General features: G+C 44.5%; 2 protein-coding genes across 3 annotated transcripts in view; one reads left to right on the top strand and one right to left on the bottom strand.

Annotated features, from left to right (window-relative positions):
- The window catches only part of PTPN11 (protein tyrosine phosphatase non-receptor type 11), a 71769-nt gene extending 70023 nt beyond the window's left edge, over positions 1–1746 (bottom strand). The window contains exon 1 of one of the 2 annotated variants that reach the window (XM_083151439.1): positions 999–1746. In XM_083151439.1, the coding sequence (XP_083007565.1) occupies positions 999–1012 (14 nt within the window). In that variant the 5' untranslated portion in view covers positions 1013–1746. The remainder of the gene's footprint in view (positions 1–998) is intronic. The other variant, XM_083151438.1, reaches the window with a different exon arrangement.
- Positions 1747–2559: 813 nt separating this feature from the next.
- On the top strand, positions 2560–10135 carry RPL6 (ribosomal protein L6). Its single transcript, XM_083151440.1, has 6 exons — positions 2560–2731; positions 3085–3180; positions 3360–3503; positions 7401–7449; positions 8073–8257; positions 9943–10135. Exons 1-6 carry the CDS (start codon positions 2582–2584, stop codon positions 10093–10095), a joined length of 777 nt encoding a protein of 258 aa, XP_083007566.1. The 5' UTR covers positions 2560–2581; the 3' UTR covers positions 10096–10135.
- The last annotated feature ends 6920 nt before the right edge of the window (positions 10136–17055 follow it).

Here is a 17055-nt window from a genome sequence, read left to right as displayed (position 1 = left end):
AGCTATGAATTCAATAAGGGATAAATAACTGTAAGCCAGAATGCCAGTAGTTAATATAGCGCCCACACCATTCCAAAAGAGGGAATACTGACAGGGTTTAGGTAAGAATACTTACCCTGTCACCAAAACCTGCCCCTCCAGGCCAGCCTGACCTTAACACCCCCCCCCCCTTTCTCAGTGCCTAACACTAACCTCCATTTCCAAACTCCACCACCACCCACAGTTCCCCCACTAGTGCCTAAAACACCCCCCCCCCCCTCCCCTCTGCTGGTGGTGATGAGGAGATCACCATTGATTACTACTGGAACCAATGTGTAAACAATACGTCCATGGAGGTTTCCCATCTGATGGCAAATAAGCTTCTCATCATAGTCCAAGACTATTGCAGCAGGTAATTTGGGAATACAAATTGCTATGAACACATCACTGTCTCACATAGACCTGGAGCCGGCATGTGTGCGGAATACAGTTGCCACCACTATAAATCACCAATTTATATACTTCTTTCTCCTTGTATTCCTGCAGGACATATGCACCTCAGTGGAACTCAGGGGCAGATTAATTAAGTTCAGTGAAGTGATAAAGTGTCTGTTTTTTATCACTGGCCAATCAGCTCCTAACTGTGAAGTTAAAGGCTTGGTTTAAAAAATGACAGGTAGGGGCTGATTGGCCGGTGATAAAAAACAGACACTTTATCACTTCACCGAGCTTAATAAAATCTACCCCACAGATCCGTGTTTGCTGTGGGTACAGGGACATGTGCAGCCCTCTCACATACATGACGCCTGCACTGGGATCCTATCCCGGGGATATTGCTACACTCACACATTGCACAGGACTCATGTACAATACGGGGAGATGGCCCGGTAACCGCATAGGTAGTGCTCGGTGCAACCAGGACATGGAGAAGGAAGAGCCGGCAGCTCCCCCGGGTGTGTAGCTGAATTGGTGCCACCACACCGCGGGGCAGAGGCAGGCGCATGACGCAGGGGTCTCACCTCCTGGATGTCATTGTACGGCCTCAGCGGCTCCAGTCTCCACCGGGTGTAAGGCAGCAACGGAGGCGGCAGCGGCAGCAGGCGAGGCCTCCAGCAGTACCAGCAGCAGCGCCCGGGCAGCCACCAGTGACGTCATCAGACGGCGCCACAGCGGCCCATTCTCCCTCGCAGTCTCACAAAGCGGGTGAAACCGGACACCGATCGAAGCTGCAGCCCTCACTGTACCGGGTGGCAGCAGCACCTAGAGCACCTCAGCAGCTGTGGTCGGTGACCGTCCTTAGTAACAACAGGGATCCGTATCACTGGCCGCTTCCGCCCGGAGATGCAGCATTAGCTTCTACCGTACCGCCCGCAGATTTCCGCCACTATGAGCAGCAGCAGCCGTCGTTCCGGTCACCGGCGCCGTCGCGTGACGTCATATGCGGGCGGTAAGCAGCTATCTCCTGAACCCGGTAAATCTGGACTACATCTCCCAGAAGCCCGTGCACCGGAAGTGACGCAGCGTGGCGGGTTTTTATAGTTGCTCTGGCCGGATGTGGCTCCTTTTCCTTTTCAGCCAAGGTAGGCATGGCGGCTCTCCGCCTGCAGGCCGCGGGGTTTATGTGGTGTAATCCGTTGTCATCCTTCCCCAGGGGGACTCCCGCACACCGCGGAACCACCCCGAGCTACAGTGGTCGGTATGCTGCTTCTCACACTGCCGGTATTGCGGAGGCTGCTTCGGTTCCCGGACTCGTAGTGCCGGTCAGACCTGCCAGGGCCTCCGCCGTCTTATGCAGTCCTGGCTTCTGTGTGAGGTGCTCGCCTCCTGCTCTTATACCCGGCCTCGTCTTTCTGTCGCCAGGGCGATTATGAGGCAGTGAAGTAGTGGTTAAAAGGCTTCTGTTATTACAGCCCTCGTCTGATGTCCTAGCACTCATCCCCTGCTCATCTATCTCTGCTGCTGTCTGTGTGCTAGTGTGCACTGTATGGGTGATGGCACAGCTGGGTGTTAGTATAGGCTTTTGCCCTGTCATAGATGCTGCTGTGTAGTGTGACAGTGGATTATTGCAGCATCCTAGTTTGTGTACATCTTAATACAATTGCCTGTTGCATTGGAACTATAAAGAGGGTGCATTTTTGGCAGTGTTTAGACCTACAACACTGATCTCCGGCTGTGCACGAGTCACAGTTGCACCAACACTGCATGTTTCCAGTGCACTGCTGGAGTAAGGACTAATACAGCTGATACCCCCTTTGGAATAGTCCATTGAGTCCAGCCTGCTGAATTGCGTTGCCCCCTGAGTAGCTTAGATTTTGAAACCTAAAATTGTACTCCTATGTAACCACTTAACCTGTTGCACTGGCATATGTGCCGGATCGTTCAATATATATAAATATATATACAATCTGCATTCCCATGATAGTTAGTGATATCCTTTGGCTGGCGATGCTGCATGGCCATTCGCATGATACTGCAATATGTCTGCCGCCATATTTCTGGGTTCACATTGCTCTACTGTGTATCTAGCTGAATTCAGCTTTGTATTTTCAAGGCTATAGTTTTCCATTTACATTTTTCTAACCCCTTTTGTTATTTATTACAGATGGCAGGAGAGCAGCCTGTGAAGAAGGTTAAAAGGCATCATGCCAGTCGCAACCCAGTGTTGGCACGCGGGATTGGGAAATATTCCCGTTCTGCGATGTTTGCCAGGAAAGCACTATACAAGCGCAAATATAAGGCACCAACAACCAAGGTATAAAATAAATCTGTATAGGGGGTGGGGGAGACTCTACTGGTTAATTGCCAGCTATAATCCCCATTGCATAGGAAAAGGCTATTCAGTGACGTAGTATCTTTCCACATCAGAATTTGGTTTCCGACATAATGGTTCCACATAAACTGTGGAATCAATGGGGTTTCATGTAGCTGCGAGGGTTTCTGACTTGAGAGTCCAGTGTGGGACAATTAATTGCATTGCTTCAGCACAGCAATTAGTGGCGGGGTTTACCACGGTGCTAATGTAATAGTTACCATAAATATAGTAGAACTGTGTATATTCAGTTTGTTTTGTGGCTGTTTTAAGCAGTTTGTTATTGCTTTTAATAGATTGAAAAGAAGAGAGAGAAGCCCAAGGCTACCCTGAGCAAAACAGTTGGTGGAGACAAGAATGGCGGTACACGCGTGGTTAAGCTCCGTAAGATAGTAAGTATGTTACTCTATTGTAGTAAAAGTTGACTATTTCCTGAAGGCAAATAGTACGTAGGATTTAACTTTTTATTTTCCCATGGTTGATTTTGCTTCCTATTTAATTTTTTATCTTTTTTTTAACTAGAAAAACTGTTTTGTGATTGGGCTTAAAACTAATTTTGTTTCCTCCTCAGCCACGTTATTATCCCACTGAAGATGTCCCTCGCAAACTTTTGAGCCACGGCAAAAAGCCTTTCAGCAAACACAAGCGCAATCTTCGTGCTAGCATCACTCCTGGGACTGTGCTGATCCTTCTTAATGGACGTCACAGGGGGAAGGTAAATGCACTTTTTAGCGTAGTTACCTGGATTGTGTATTTTTGTTGCGTTAATCTGGGCCTACTGACTTCCAATATGGTGTGTAGTGCAAGATTTTTACTTTTGTCCTTAGTTGTCCTGTAAGCTAGGCCTTTTGAGTTGTATTAAGTTTTTATAACAAAGTATAAGAGTGAAAATAACCCTAAAATGCCTAATGTTCATCTACCACTGAGCCATTGTTTGCATGCACGTCCAGTTCAGATTAATTCAGAAGAGTATATAGCAGTAAAACAAGTGACCCATCGTTCAGTCAGATGGCTTGTGTTTTTAGGGTTTTGAACTTAATACACTAGATTTGCAGAGATCCATTTAAATCTGTAGTGGTGTCCAGTCCTGTTTGCATGTGTACACACAGTAAGAAAGAGCACAAGCTGTAAAGACTGATCCTCACCAGAGAGTGAGGCAGGGTCTTTCCTAACATACATCAGTGAATGTCAGTTTTTACTAAAAGTATTGATAAATACAAAAATATCTTTCTAAAGATCACCTTTTTGTATTCTCTGATTTAGTGACAGGTGAGGTAGTTCCTCCTCTACCTGTCTATTCACACTTCTGATAAATACGCACCAAGTTTCAGCAATATATACAGCTGCTCCTCTCTATAATGTCTGTGAACCATTGGGCTCACTTTGTGTTTAAGAGCTGGCTCTGCTACTAACCATTTCTCACTGCATGTCTATTAAATATTTTATAAATGACAGCAGTAAATAAGGCTAAAGAAATGTCTTTATGTACTATTATGTATGTATCTACTGTGAGGTTTGGTTTGTCTTATGGTGGCTTATTTTTGCGGTTTTGAGTGATTTTCAACTGAAAATCGCCTATTGTGTATGGCACTGATGTCAGATTAACGATAATACGTGCTCCCGCATCATTGCTAATGAGGTCCCACGTCTGCTGGTTTTACCAGCATGTCTAGCGATGATTGCTAGTTTTTCAGACATCGATGTGTGTGCGCACAGCACCGCCGAGCTGTAACATGTTGCACTACCCACCCCGCAGCATACTCTGATCGGCAAGAGACAGCTGGGATGACCTCCTGCTCCATCCAGCAATAGATTATAGATTTGCACCACTACCCACCATTGGATATATTTTTATACTGCCCAGTTAAATAACAATCCAATAACACTGCAAATGGACTTGAATACATTTAAGACTAGTGTTGGCTCTAGGATTTTTTCAGGACAGGTTGCTGACCACCAAGCAGGGCACATTTTTCAATCAGAAGGGTACATTTCTGATTTGTAACAGAACCCTACATAAAAACAGCACATGAGTACTGGTTGCTGAGGGTGGCGTTCATGTTGGTTGCCATAAGGGCATGCTTTCATGGTCCTCCCAGTATTTACTATGTCTGTATTTAACATATCATCATTTATGGTGTCTATGCACAGAATGTCAATGCATCCTGGACGGATCGCTTTGAGGATAAAATAAGACACACTATATCAAAGTTCTTAGGCTGTCGTACTGAGGGTGCTGTCCAATTAGCAGTGGGTATTGCTGTGGGCTATCCTATTAGTAACTAACCTGCCACCAGCCATGCTTCTACTCGATGCCTTGCTGGCCCTGATACCCAAGCATCTATTTCTGGGTTATCATGGGCTGTAGGCAAGTCGCTAAGCTTCCCCTGTTACCTCGGTTCACTTCCACAACCCCAGTAGCAACTGACTGCTGTAGCAGTTAGATTCCTCAAAGGTTATGCTCTGGGATATCAGTTTGGCTGTCAAACTGATATCCCCTCCTTCTCATTCCTTATGTTTATCTTCCCCTTAAAACTTGTGTGAGCTGGATGGATTTTTCAGAAATACATGATCAAACTAGATTATTGCCATATTTTTTTGTTTTATTACTCCATTATCAAATTTAGTTTTAATATATATTGAGGTTGCACCATTTTCAGAATTGATAGGTGATTTTTAGATTGTGCTAGTGTTTATCTGAGTTTTGTATGTATTAACTGGATGTTCTCTTGCTGTGTAATTGTTTACATCATGGTTATGAAGCATTTAACTAATTTTAGTTTTGTTCCTTGAATTTCAGAAAATGTTGGCCTTGATAAAAGTTCTTGCTAACATTGAAATATTTAATAGCTTGGAGTGGTGTTTCAGGGTTCTGTGTGCTTAATAGAACAAATGCAGCTTAACACACATTACAATGAGTGACATCCAAATACACTCAAAATACAATAGAAGTGGAAAGAAAGATGTTTGTGTGTCCAGCGCCTATGCTGTTCCCATACACTTTTCACACCAAATGTGAATGGTAAAATGATAGTCACCATCAATCAGTCCGTCTTTATAATAAATGGATCGGGGGTGGTGATGGTTTCAGATGACGTCCTCAAACTCTCCACGGTGTATATGAAATACAATTGGAGCAGAAATAGTGCAAATACGTTTGGTAAACAAAGTATTTTAATATAAAAGTTGCACTTACAATTTGGACGAAAAAACAGGCATGAATAGGATTTCTTTGGCAAAACAGCAACCAAATGATGGAGATGCAGGGTAACCACAGCAGCGCAGGGTCCGGACCAGTCACTACTATGAGCCCCGTATGGAGGGTCGTTTTGCCCAGAGGAAATCCAGTTCAGATAAACACCACACTTAACGCGTATCGGTATAAAACCTTCATCACTTCATGCCTGTTTTTTCGTCCAAATTGTAAGTGCAACTTTTATATTAAAATACTTTGTTTACCAAACGTATTTGCACTATTTCTGCTCCAATTGTATTTCATATACACCGTGGCGAGTTTGAGGACGTCATCTGAAACCATCACCACCCCCGATCCATTTATTATAAAGACGGACTGATTGATGGTGACTATCATTTTACCATTCACATTTGGTATGAAAAGTGTATGGAAACAGCATAGGCGCTGGACACACAAACATCTTTCTTTCCACTTCTAATATTTAATAGCTTGCCAAACTACTTTTTTTTTTTTTTTAACATCAATATTTTTATTGAATACTATTTTTAGGGGGGGATACAGAAAAAAGAAATAGGGTAACAGGGATAGTGGGTACAAGTGTGGGGGGGGTTAACATCTGCAATCATACAATACAATCAAATTAGCAAAGAAAGTATGCTAGGCATAGAATACAAAGCAGGCAGGACATAGGATCGGTAACAACTAGAGGCATACGTGCCGGGTGTAATAGCCGTAGGCAATGGGCGTCCTACACTTTCCATGACTGGTGGGCCGAAGGTTAGGCTGGTAAAAATGTGGCAATAGCAGGTTATGCATTGCTTGGAGGTATCAAAACTCACTCATTAAGGCTAAATTGGCGGGGATCGCAGAGGGACGGCTTAGGGAAATATCGTGAACCCTCTCCGTCAGTGATATAGTCTTGCCAATAGGACCAGCGCACTAGTGGGGAGGTAGATGAGTAGGCATATGGGATGTATTCTGTTTCCATAGTATAGCTGAAGTGGACTTTTTGGATAACCTTCTCAAGCTGGGGGGGTGTAGGCTGTTTCCAGCATTGAGCCAGGGCTGAGCGGGCAGCGATTAGAATGTGCCCTAAATCATAACGTTTACGAGTGGGAATCGAGTCAGGAAAAATATTTAGTAGCGCCACCGAGGGGGAGGGGAGCAGTGTAATATCTAGAACTTGTTCAATTAAGCCAAATACATCCTTCCAATAGCCAGTGATGGAGGGACAAGACCAGAATATATGGTAGATGTGGCCTATTTCTCCACACTGCCTCCAGCAATACTTGGAGCAAGAGGGCCAAAAGGAGTATAATCTGTCTGGAGTTAAATATAGCCTATGGATCAACTTTGTGCCAAACTACTTTTTAACCGACGACTAAATACCTTTTTTTTATATTACCTATTTTACAGCGTGTGGTCTTCCTGAAACAACTGCCAACTGGTCTCCTGTTAGTGACAGGTAAACAGTATATGATCTTTCCTTTTAAGGGGTGTTTTTTTTTTTCTCCTTTCAGCAAAAAAATGCATTCATCAATGTTGGTTAAAATTAGGTTTAAAAATTTAAGGGGGTATTTAATACAGGGTCATGACTGTCTGTCTGGCCTGAGAGCAGTGACGCTGTTCTGTTCTCGGCTGGCTCAACGTGAAATCTGACATTGAATCCGAATGCCGAAACAGGATGTGGTAGCGCGATACGGCCGTGAGCTCGACAATCCACTCCCGTTCTAAGCAGACTGAGACCGACTGCTTCTAAAGTTGGGCCCGTTCTGCGGAGATCCCTGGACAATGCTGTCTGGAAAGACTGCATTGAATAGGGCCCCGCTGCTATTTCCCCCCCGTTAGAAATAGCGGCGGGAGGTTAAATACCCTACTATGTACTAGCTCTCCTTATGTTCTCAAATTGTGGCTCCTGGAACTGACACCATAATGTATTATGGCAAGTTTTCTTTGGGCATTCTTCCAAACAGTTGTAACCAAAAAAAGTTTCTTTTTTTTTTTTTTCTGCGGTTTCAGCAGAAGACTGAAAATAACCGTTCCTAGTGGCTGGTTTTATAGTTAAAGATTTCTTTTTCGTTAATCTAGGTCCTCTGGCTATCAACAGAGTTCCCCTGAGAAGGGCTCACCAGAAGTTTGTCATTGCCACTTCTACTAAAATTGATATCTCCAGCGTCAAGGTACCAAAACACTTAAGTGATTCTTACTTCAAGAAGAAGAAGCTGCGTAAACCCAAACACCAGGAGGGAGAGATCTTTGACACCGAGAAGGAGGTAGGAAACTGTGTATAGTAGTAAGCCAGTGTTTTCCCCAGACCATTTTTTTTTAGCTCTCTTCACAATAATGACATTTTTAAATCATGAACATATTGATATAAACTTGAGCTCTTTTTGTATATTTATATATAATTTATATATTGGGTGTATTTTATTTTATCAGTTCCCAGATACTGGCCCACACTGGGTAGCAAACTGTTTTTAAACCGCTTTTCAGAAGTTCTGACTGCCCCTACAAATGTCTCTACCCCCATTTGCTAACGCCAAAACATATAACATTGAACACAATGATAATATAAAGACCGGGTAGTAGATGCTCGATTACCACACGCTTCAATATCCTCAGGCACCTGTTCCCACCCACACAGCGTGCAATTTTTTAATTTAAAGCAGTGGTAGGGATACATGCCCTTCATCGATGTCTAATGCCAAAAGGAACACTACATATCATGCGACTGAAGCATGTCACCTACAACGCTCCGTCCAGCATCCCTCTCCGCTGGAAACATGTTAATGTAGGAGAGGGTGCTGGGTGAATGGGACGTCCACAGTCTGTGTCCCCAGTTTGCCCTGTGGGCGGCAAGGGGGATGCATGCCGGTAGGATTGCCTGGAATTTAAAGCATGGGGGGGGGCACTAAGCTACTATGACCTAATTAAAGTAGTTCTTGCTGTCCAGCAGGACACCAGGCTCAACTCCTTCCGCTGAATTTTTTTTTAAATAGTATTTAAAATGGTATTAACTGAATATAGTTTGTACTTGAATGTTTGTGAAATTGTAGTTCTATAAGCTGGTGACATAAAATTCCTGGTGACCTTCCCTTAACAAACATGTAAAAAGCGCAATGAGATCAGTGTATGCATTAGTAACACTCAAACATTTGTTGCACTGCCCAGAAGTGTGTAGTAAGGTTGTTGTACCAACTGTTTCTCCCATGCATGTCATAGCTGAACCTGGAAAAAAATTAAAAGCACATTTTTATATATAAAGTTCTACAGATATTCAAATGGTTTTTTTAAGCATTAGAATTTTATGAAATCAATAACATAGTAAAAAACAAACAATGGGGGGGAAGCACATCAGATATACAATATGACACTAGCAAATTATAAAGGCAGTACATAACCAATTTATGAACTACTACAGAGTAGAAGCATTTGAGCTCGAGCTTGGAGATCTGAGTGAGGATAGGTCCACAAGGGTATTACTAGTAATGGCTGGGCCCGGTTTCTCTGTATAGGGACCACCTCATGGGCATGGAGGAAGCCGATGGGGAGCCAGTACATTCCGCTGTTTCAAAAACAAATTGTGGACCTTATTTTCAATTACTAATATATTGGGAACTACGGCTGACTTCCACATTTGGGCAATGGCCGCTTTTGTAGCTATTAAGATGTGTCCCTGGAGGTAACTATCTCCTCCAGGTATCTCATTGGGGAGGTAGCGAAATAAGGCCAATAGGAGGTCCATTGGGATAACTACATCCTACACTTTAGAAATTAGTAGGAAAACATCCTGCCAGAGAGATTGAATCGCAGGGCACAGCCAGAAGTTATGTAGGATGTCTCCTACCATTCCACAGTTTCTCCAACTTTTAAAAAAAAAAAATGTTTTTTTTATTACCCTCTTGAGTGGCAATATTCAGAACTGTACTTGATGATGACAATGTTGTTGCTTTCCTAGAAATATGCAGTGACACAGCAGCGCAAAGCCGATCAGAAGTTTGTGGACTCACAGCTCCTGCCTCTCGTCAAAAAAGAGCCCCAGCTCCGTGGATACCTGCGCTCAGTATTTTCACTGTCAAACGGAATGTATCCACACAAACTGGTTTTCTAAGAAACTTCACAAAGGATTATTAAAAGATAATGTAAATCTACTCGTGTGTTGTGTTATGTTATTTCAGAATATAATACTGTTTTTTATCAGGTTTTTTGTCATGATTTTTGTATTATCTAAAAAAAAAAACTGCCAGTGTTTAAACTGGGGCATGATTAGGATGAAATACATTGCAGCATTGGGATTATTATATTACTTAGTTTTGTATTTTACTGCATAAAATTACTTTTTTAATATTCCAACCCTTGGAGAGTGAGCCCATTATAGGTCAGTGGAGTCGGGTAATCTTTAGTAATGAACCACGGGATGGTATTTAATGGAGCTTCTATTTCCCCACGTTGCCGGCTATGTTGTGTTGAAGATAAAATGGTTTACTACCTACTGCAGGATGTGGTTCACAACCCTGCTGTTGATGCTGGTGCTGGCCTCTATATGTATGCAAGGGAGGGTTGAGGACTTAAGGTGCCCATACACGTCCCGATGCGGGCATGCGTTTTCAGCTTAACTAGCATGCATTACATGCCTTGTGCATGCAATGCGATAAAAAGCAAGTACAAAAAGTATGTGTAGTACATACTTTTTGTACTGTGCGATGAAGTGCCCCGGGAGCGTGCACTTCAAATCACAGATCGCACTGCCCGCATCGGGACGTTTATGTGCAGGGATGGGGAACCTTCGGCCCTCCAACTGTTAAACTACACATTCCAGGATGCTTTGCTACAGTTTTAGCATGGCCAAATAACAAAACTGTAGCAGGGCATGCTGGGATATGTAGTTCAGCAACAGCTGGATGGTCAAGGGTTACCCATCCCTGACAGGGTTAGGCTGTGGACGTGGTTTGTTTTAAGTATACTTACGGGGCCCCAGTTGGGACTCCAATGGGATTTGGGCTTCTGTATTCTGACAGCTGGCATCATGTCCACTCTTCTTTCATATGTTTCTCCCCTCCACTACTACAGAGGAAGCAAGGCTCCCAAGCCAGCCCTAACACATTTGGTGCTATAGGCAAGATTGTAGCTGGTGGCCCCTAGAAGATAATCCTGCCACCAAGCTTTATATGTTTGTTCACACTGGAAATTACATTATTTTAGTAGGGTGTATTTTTTTTTCTTGATATTTAAATAGAAATTCAGCACCCACTAAACACTTGAGGGTGGTTTGCACACGTACCCCCTTCACAATAAACTTCTGCACATGCATATACAATCTGTATACAGTACATACTCTCCAATAGACAAACATTTCAGCCAACCAGTTGTGACGACTTTACGAATATAGCCCTGCTACTCCTCAGCCTTGTCCTTCGAAAATCTGTTCTTTAGTTTTGGGGCAAATCTAATTGGTGGTGGTTTATAGGTTGCCATGGGATATCTTTAAGAAATGGATTTATATGGAGTCTAACTCACTAATTTCATTTTATGTATAAAGAACAAAGCTGTTTCTGAACAGATATCCTGACACCTGAGCCGTATTTTTCCCAAAAGGTGGATACTGCCGCAGTGTCAATATCTTCAGGCCATCAGTTTCCTTACATTCATAGTTTAGATAATGAAGGTTTTTTCTATAAAAAAAAAAAATTCTATTCTTTGGTACGCAATGTAGAGCTGGCCATATAACAGTGCATGCCCAGACCCCCCGGCTTCTGGCTCTGGGCACTGCAGGGATGGGCTTGTTTCGGAGCCCTGCGCCCTCAAACTACATACATTCAGGTGATATGATCTCATTTTACAATGCGATCCTGGGCGGTAATGTTCCGCCCAGATTGCATTGTAAATGTGATCTTGATAAATGTGCTCCTTACAAGCAAGGTTACAGTCCGTCTACTTCCCCCAGCCACCACCAAGCCAGTTTGCTTTTGGTGCTGGTGTCCATTTTTTTATTTATTTAGGGATCTACTTTAGGTACAGTCAAGAATCCTGCAAGATGCTTTCCATGCCGCACTAACACCTGGTGGTGGCATCTGCTGCACACTGCCTCAGAGGTTATACACACTATCAGCAATATCCGTAATGGATTGTAGTGGCTCTGTCTGCTAGACCAGTGGTTCTCAACCTCAGTCCTCAAGGACCCCTAACAGTGCACGATTTCCAGGTCTCCACACAATCACAGGTGAAATTCTTAGCTCCACCTGTGATCTTTTAAAATGACAGTGAATAATGAGTGCACTTGTGCAACTGCCAGGAGACCTGGAAAAACGTGCACTGTTGGGGGTCCTTGAGCACTGAGGTTGAGAACCACTGCACTAGACCACCAGGGCAGCTTTGGTAATGGTATTGCAGTCTGCAGTTATACAGGATACTTAATATGGATGAGGAATAGCCTAAAGCTGGGTACACATATATACAATTGTCGGGCTGTTCTTCCGTTCTGGGTCGGACAGCCATTCAATTGTATATGTGTGTACGCTGTCCCGTACGAGCGATAAACTGCAAAAAACTGTCTTGACCGTCCATACTCGGTCGGTCGACGGTTCTTTGCTGTTTAATTTTCATCCGACAGGACGGCCCCATATCGGTACAAAAGTGCAGTGTGTACGCACGTTTGACCGATATGCTGCCGTCCTTGTGACTATACTGCCAAAGCTGGAATGCCTATGTGGGCATTCCAGCTTTGACTAAAAAAAAAAAACTGGCGAGGGGTCCCCCCCACAGCCGTAACCAGCACCAGGCTGAAATAAAAAATCAGGAAACCCGACAAATAGGGCTTCGCTGATTTTTTTTTTTTTTTTTTTTTTTTTTTTTTTTTTTTTTTTTTTTTAAATCCAGGTCCAGGGCTGGTTCCCAAAATACGGGGGACAAAATGACTAGGGGTCCCCCGTATTATAGGAACCAGCCCCAGGCCAAACCAGCCAGCAGGGTAATGCCACAGCCGGGGGGAGATTTTTTATACAAGTCCCCCTGGCCAAAGCATTCAACCCTCTGACCGGTCAGCCTGGCCAGGGGTCCTGGGGGAGTGGGGACCCCCCCAATTAAGGGTTCCCCCCTCCAGGACTTACCTGACCAGGCTGAAGCCTGGTGCTGTCCTCGATTCCCCTGGGCATCGAGCTGATTTCAGTGTAAAAAATAGATGAATAAACTTGTTTTAAACTGTGGAACTATGAGTCCCAGCAAGTCTACCCTGCAAGCTGGGACTTGGAGAACCACAAGTCCCAGCCTGAGGGGCATTCAAGGGCCCGCTGGGTCTTGTAGTTCCACAGTAAAAAAAATAGTTAAATACACACTGACACATTAGAAAAATAAAAGTTACATACATTACACAAACACACTGATACTTACCTATCTTGATCCTGTAGGTAGGTCCCAGGGTCCGGGGCTCCAGGGCTGAAGAGTCCGGGGTCCTGGATCCATAGTAATCCAAAGGGTTACCTGGGGAAGGAAATCCTGCTCCTGTGGCGACCACCTCGGCATCTTCTGTTGGAAGTAGCGCTGCTCCCGGCTGCTGTGGTACCCGCTCTGCCTCCACTGTATACTAGAGACGCAGAGATCCTTCTTCCTCTGCGTCTCTGCTCAGAATGATTTCTGGCCAATCAGGAGCCGACTTTCTCGGCTGGTTCTTAAAATACGGGGGACCCCTGGTCATTTTGTCCCCCTGTATTTTGGCAACCGGACCTGGAGCCTGGGGCTGGTTTTAAAAAATCAGCAAAGCCCTATTTGTCGGGTTTCCTGATTTTTTAATACCAGCCCCGGCTCTTTCAGCCTGGTGCTGGTTACGGCTGTGGGGGGGACCCCACGCTTTTTTTTTTTTAATAGGTTAAAGGGTGACTGCTATAATTATGCCCTAACCCAGCCCATTATGATAATTTTTCTCACATATGACGTGTCAATAGCCCAAATCGAGACAGTGTGTACGGTGGTACAATCTTTTTCTTGCGACTGTTTGGACGGGTGTACATCAGACGTCGCAAGTAAAATTGTACAGGTGTGTACGCGCGTATCGGCTGTTGTTTGTGGACGGTCCGACGGGAGTACGGTCGGCCGAACGGTTGCAAAAAATAAGGATTGTTTAGATGTGTACCCAGCTTAACTCCTCTACAACGGTAAGGTTGTGCAATGATTTCATGTCACAGATCAGACACCATGACAATTCTGAGCACAGCAACAAGACAATGGTTTACAAAGATTGCCGATTGCGGCAAATCTGCAGTATGGCCAGGATAGGCCGAAAATACGATTGGAGAATATGGCGAATTACCAAGCTGCCGTATTCGTATTTTACAATGTCAGGTGACTCTTATTTGGCTGCCGTATTTAACAGCAGCCAAACATGCATTATGCAGTAGCATCGCACAGACCAGTCAGATCATGTTGCCCTGTGTAAAAGATAGAAGAAATAAATGTAAAAACGGTGTGTGCTCCCTCTCACGGCAATAACCCTCCCCAGGCTCATTGCACCAGTCCGGCTTGCAGAAATACAAATTATGTAAACCAGTACCAGGCTCAAACACCCAGCAGTGTAATTTTACAGCCGGGGGAGACTTTTGAAACCAGCACCCCCTGCCAAAACATAACCGCACAGGCTGCGATCCTGGAGGAGTGGGATCCCAGCTCCTCTAGGGGAATCCCAGGGCTGTCCCAGGTGGGCACAGGCCTGATGGCCTAAAAGTGTAAAAATAAATATTTGTTTATGTTGTGGAACTACAAGTCCCAGCATGCAGGGCATTAATGGGCCTGCTGGGTCTTGTAGTTCTACAACATAACCAGTAGACAAATAAAACAGACACAGAAATAAAGTAAAACTTTAATACATGCTACAATCGCCCCTGCAAACTCACCTATAGTCTCCACGGTAGGCCTGTCTTCAGTAGAATTCATAGGGCTACCTGTGAAAGGTAAATAAACCCACCAGCTCCTCTGGTGTAGATTGTCCCATTTCATTCCATGTAGCATCCACAGGTGTTAAAAAATTGTTTTTAGCAAACTGAGTAGCCTGTACCATACAAACATGAGGAACCATGAGTCTGAGGGATTCCTCTTGTGACGTCATTCACCAGGTTCTATCGGGAGCGGGCTCAAGGGGAGTGCCAGGGCCGATTGGTTGTGCATGGCTCCATAAACTCCTATGTTAAAGTTTAACATAGGCATCGATCATGGGAACCGTATTTCTCCTTCTATTAGGTGACACTGGAGCTCACAGTGGGAATAGAAGGGCGACTAGCAGGAGCATGGGCACTTTAAAAAGTGTGGCTAAAGGTACCCATACACGTCCCGATGCAGGCGTGCGTTTTGAGCTTAAATAGCACGCATCGCATCGCATGCCTTGCGCATACAATGCGATGAAAAGCAAGTACAAAAAGTATGTGCAGCACATACTTTTTGTACTGTGCGATGAGGTACCGCGGGAGCGCGCACCTCAAATCACATATCGCACCGCCGGGATCGGTGCATGTATGGGCACCTTAACTCCTCCACTTCTACTTCCCCGTGCCCATACACGGTACAATTATTGTATACAATATCTCATCTCATTGCATCGCACAGGTTTTGCAATGCGATGAGATGAGATCTAGTACAAAAAGTATGTGCAAAACCTGTGCGATGCGATGCAATATTGTATACAATAATTGTACCGTGTATGGGCACTTTTAGATTGTGGACACGTTTGCTCTCTCTGCTGATAGAAATGTTATTTCCAATTATGGTTTGCGCCAGGTTTCCTGAGACCACTAACTCTCAGTGACCGGACGCCGGTGCATGTCGCGGTCCTCCAGCCACCGGCCAGCACGGCAGTTTAAGCTGTGTACACACGGGTAATTTCAGAACATATCACTGGCAATATGGTCGCTGAGCAACCATATTGCCAGTGATTTAATGTGCTGCGGGAGATAAATCGCCAGGAGCGTGCTCCTGCGGCCAGCCCTTCATGATCGCAGGAGCATGCTCCTCTGATTATGGCTAAAAATTGCTGGTTGCTGGTGCACAATGCAATGTGCACCAGCGATTAGCGATTTATTGTAAAAATGAGGTAGAGACAGAATAGCTGGCAATTTTCAGCCAAAATCGCTGGTCGCTGATGAAAATGGTACACTGAGCGATATATTGCTGAGAGATATTGCCAGTACACTGAGCAGCAGAGAGGTACCAGCGACCTCAGCTTGCCAACAGCAGCTGAAGGACGCTGATCTGCATTGCACACTGTATACTCAATCCTGACAGCAGGGGAGCGAATGCGGCAGCTCCCACAGGCAGAGTCAATCATACTCACTGCAGAACATCCCACCTACAGGTTTAAGTCACTGCTTGCATGCACCGTGTTACCTCAATGAAGTGATTTGTCTAACCAGGCAAAAATCAATCATCTCAGAGCAGAATTTACTGCAGAATAGTCCACTCTGTGGAAGTTTGCCATTCCAATTGTCATCCCAATCACCTGGGGGCACAACCAATTAACACGGAGCAGTGTACTGTTTCACTGCAGAACATTTTACCCAACTCAGCCTTTTTCTTGTTACAAAGGCCCTTATTCAGATCTGATCGCAGTACAAATTTGTTCTCAAAATGGGCAAAACCATGTGCACTGCAGGTGGGGCAGATGTAACGTGCAGAGAGAGAGTTAAATTTTGGTGGGGTGTGTTCAAACTGAAATCTAAATTGCAGTGTAAAAATAATGCAGCCAGTATTTACCCTGCAGTGCACAGAAACCTAATAACTCACACAATTCTTACTCTCCATGCACATGTTACATCTGCCCCACCTGCAGTGCAGCATGGTTTTGCCCAGTTTAAGAACAAATTTGTACTGCGATCTGAATAAGGGCCAAAGTTTCACTCTAATCAGTTGAGCCACTTTTTTTCGTAATCATTCACATTGTAGGGCTATCCATTGGTGGACAGAGCCCTATCTTTGTAGAGGACCATTGGTTCCTAGCAGAACATCTCCTCCATAGGCACCTCTTTGACCTCCCACACTCCTGTCCGAAGGTGACCCAGCACATATTCAAACCACTCACAGCAGTATCTGACAT

Source organism: Crinia signifera, chromosome 1 (genome assembly GCF_055691185.1).
Source record: "Crinia signifera chromosome 1, ASM5569118v1, whole genome shotgun sequence".
NCBI classification, from domain to species: domain Eukaryota; kingdom Metazoa; phylum Chordata; class Amphibia; order Anura; family Myobatrachidae; genus Crinia; species Crinia signifera.
The sequence above is the reverse complement of the archived record's forward strand: the minus strand, read 5'-3'. Positions and strand labels throughout refer to the sequence as shown.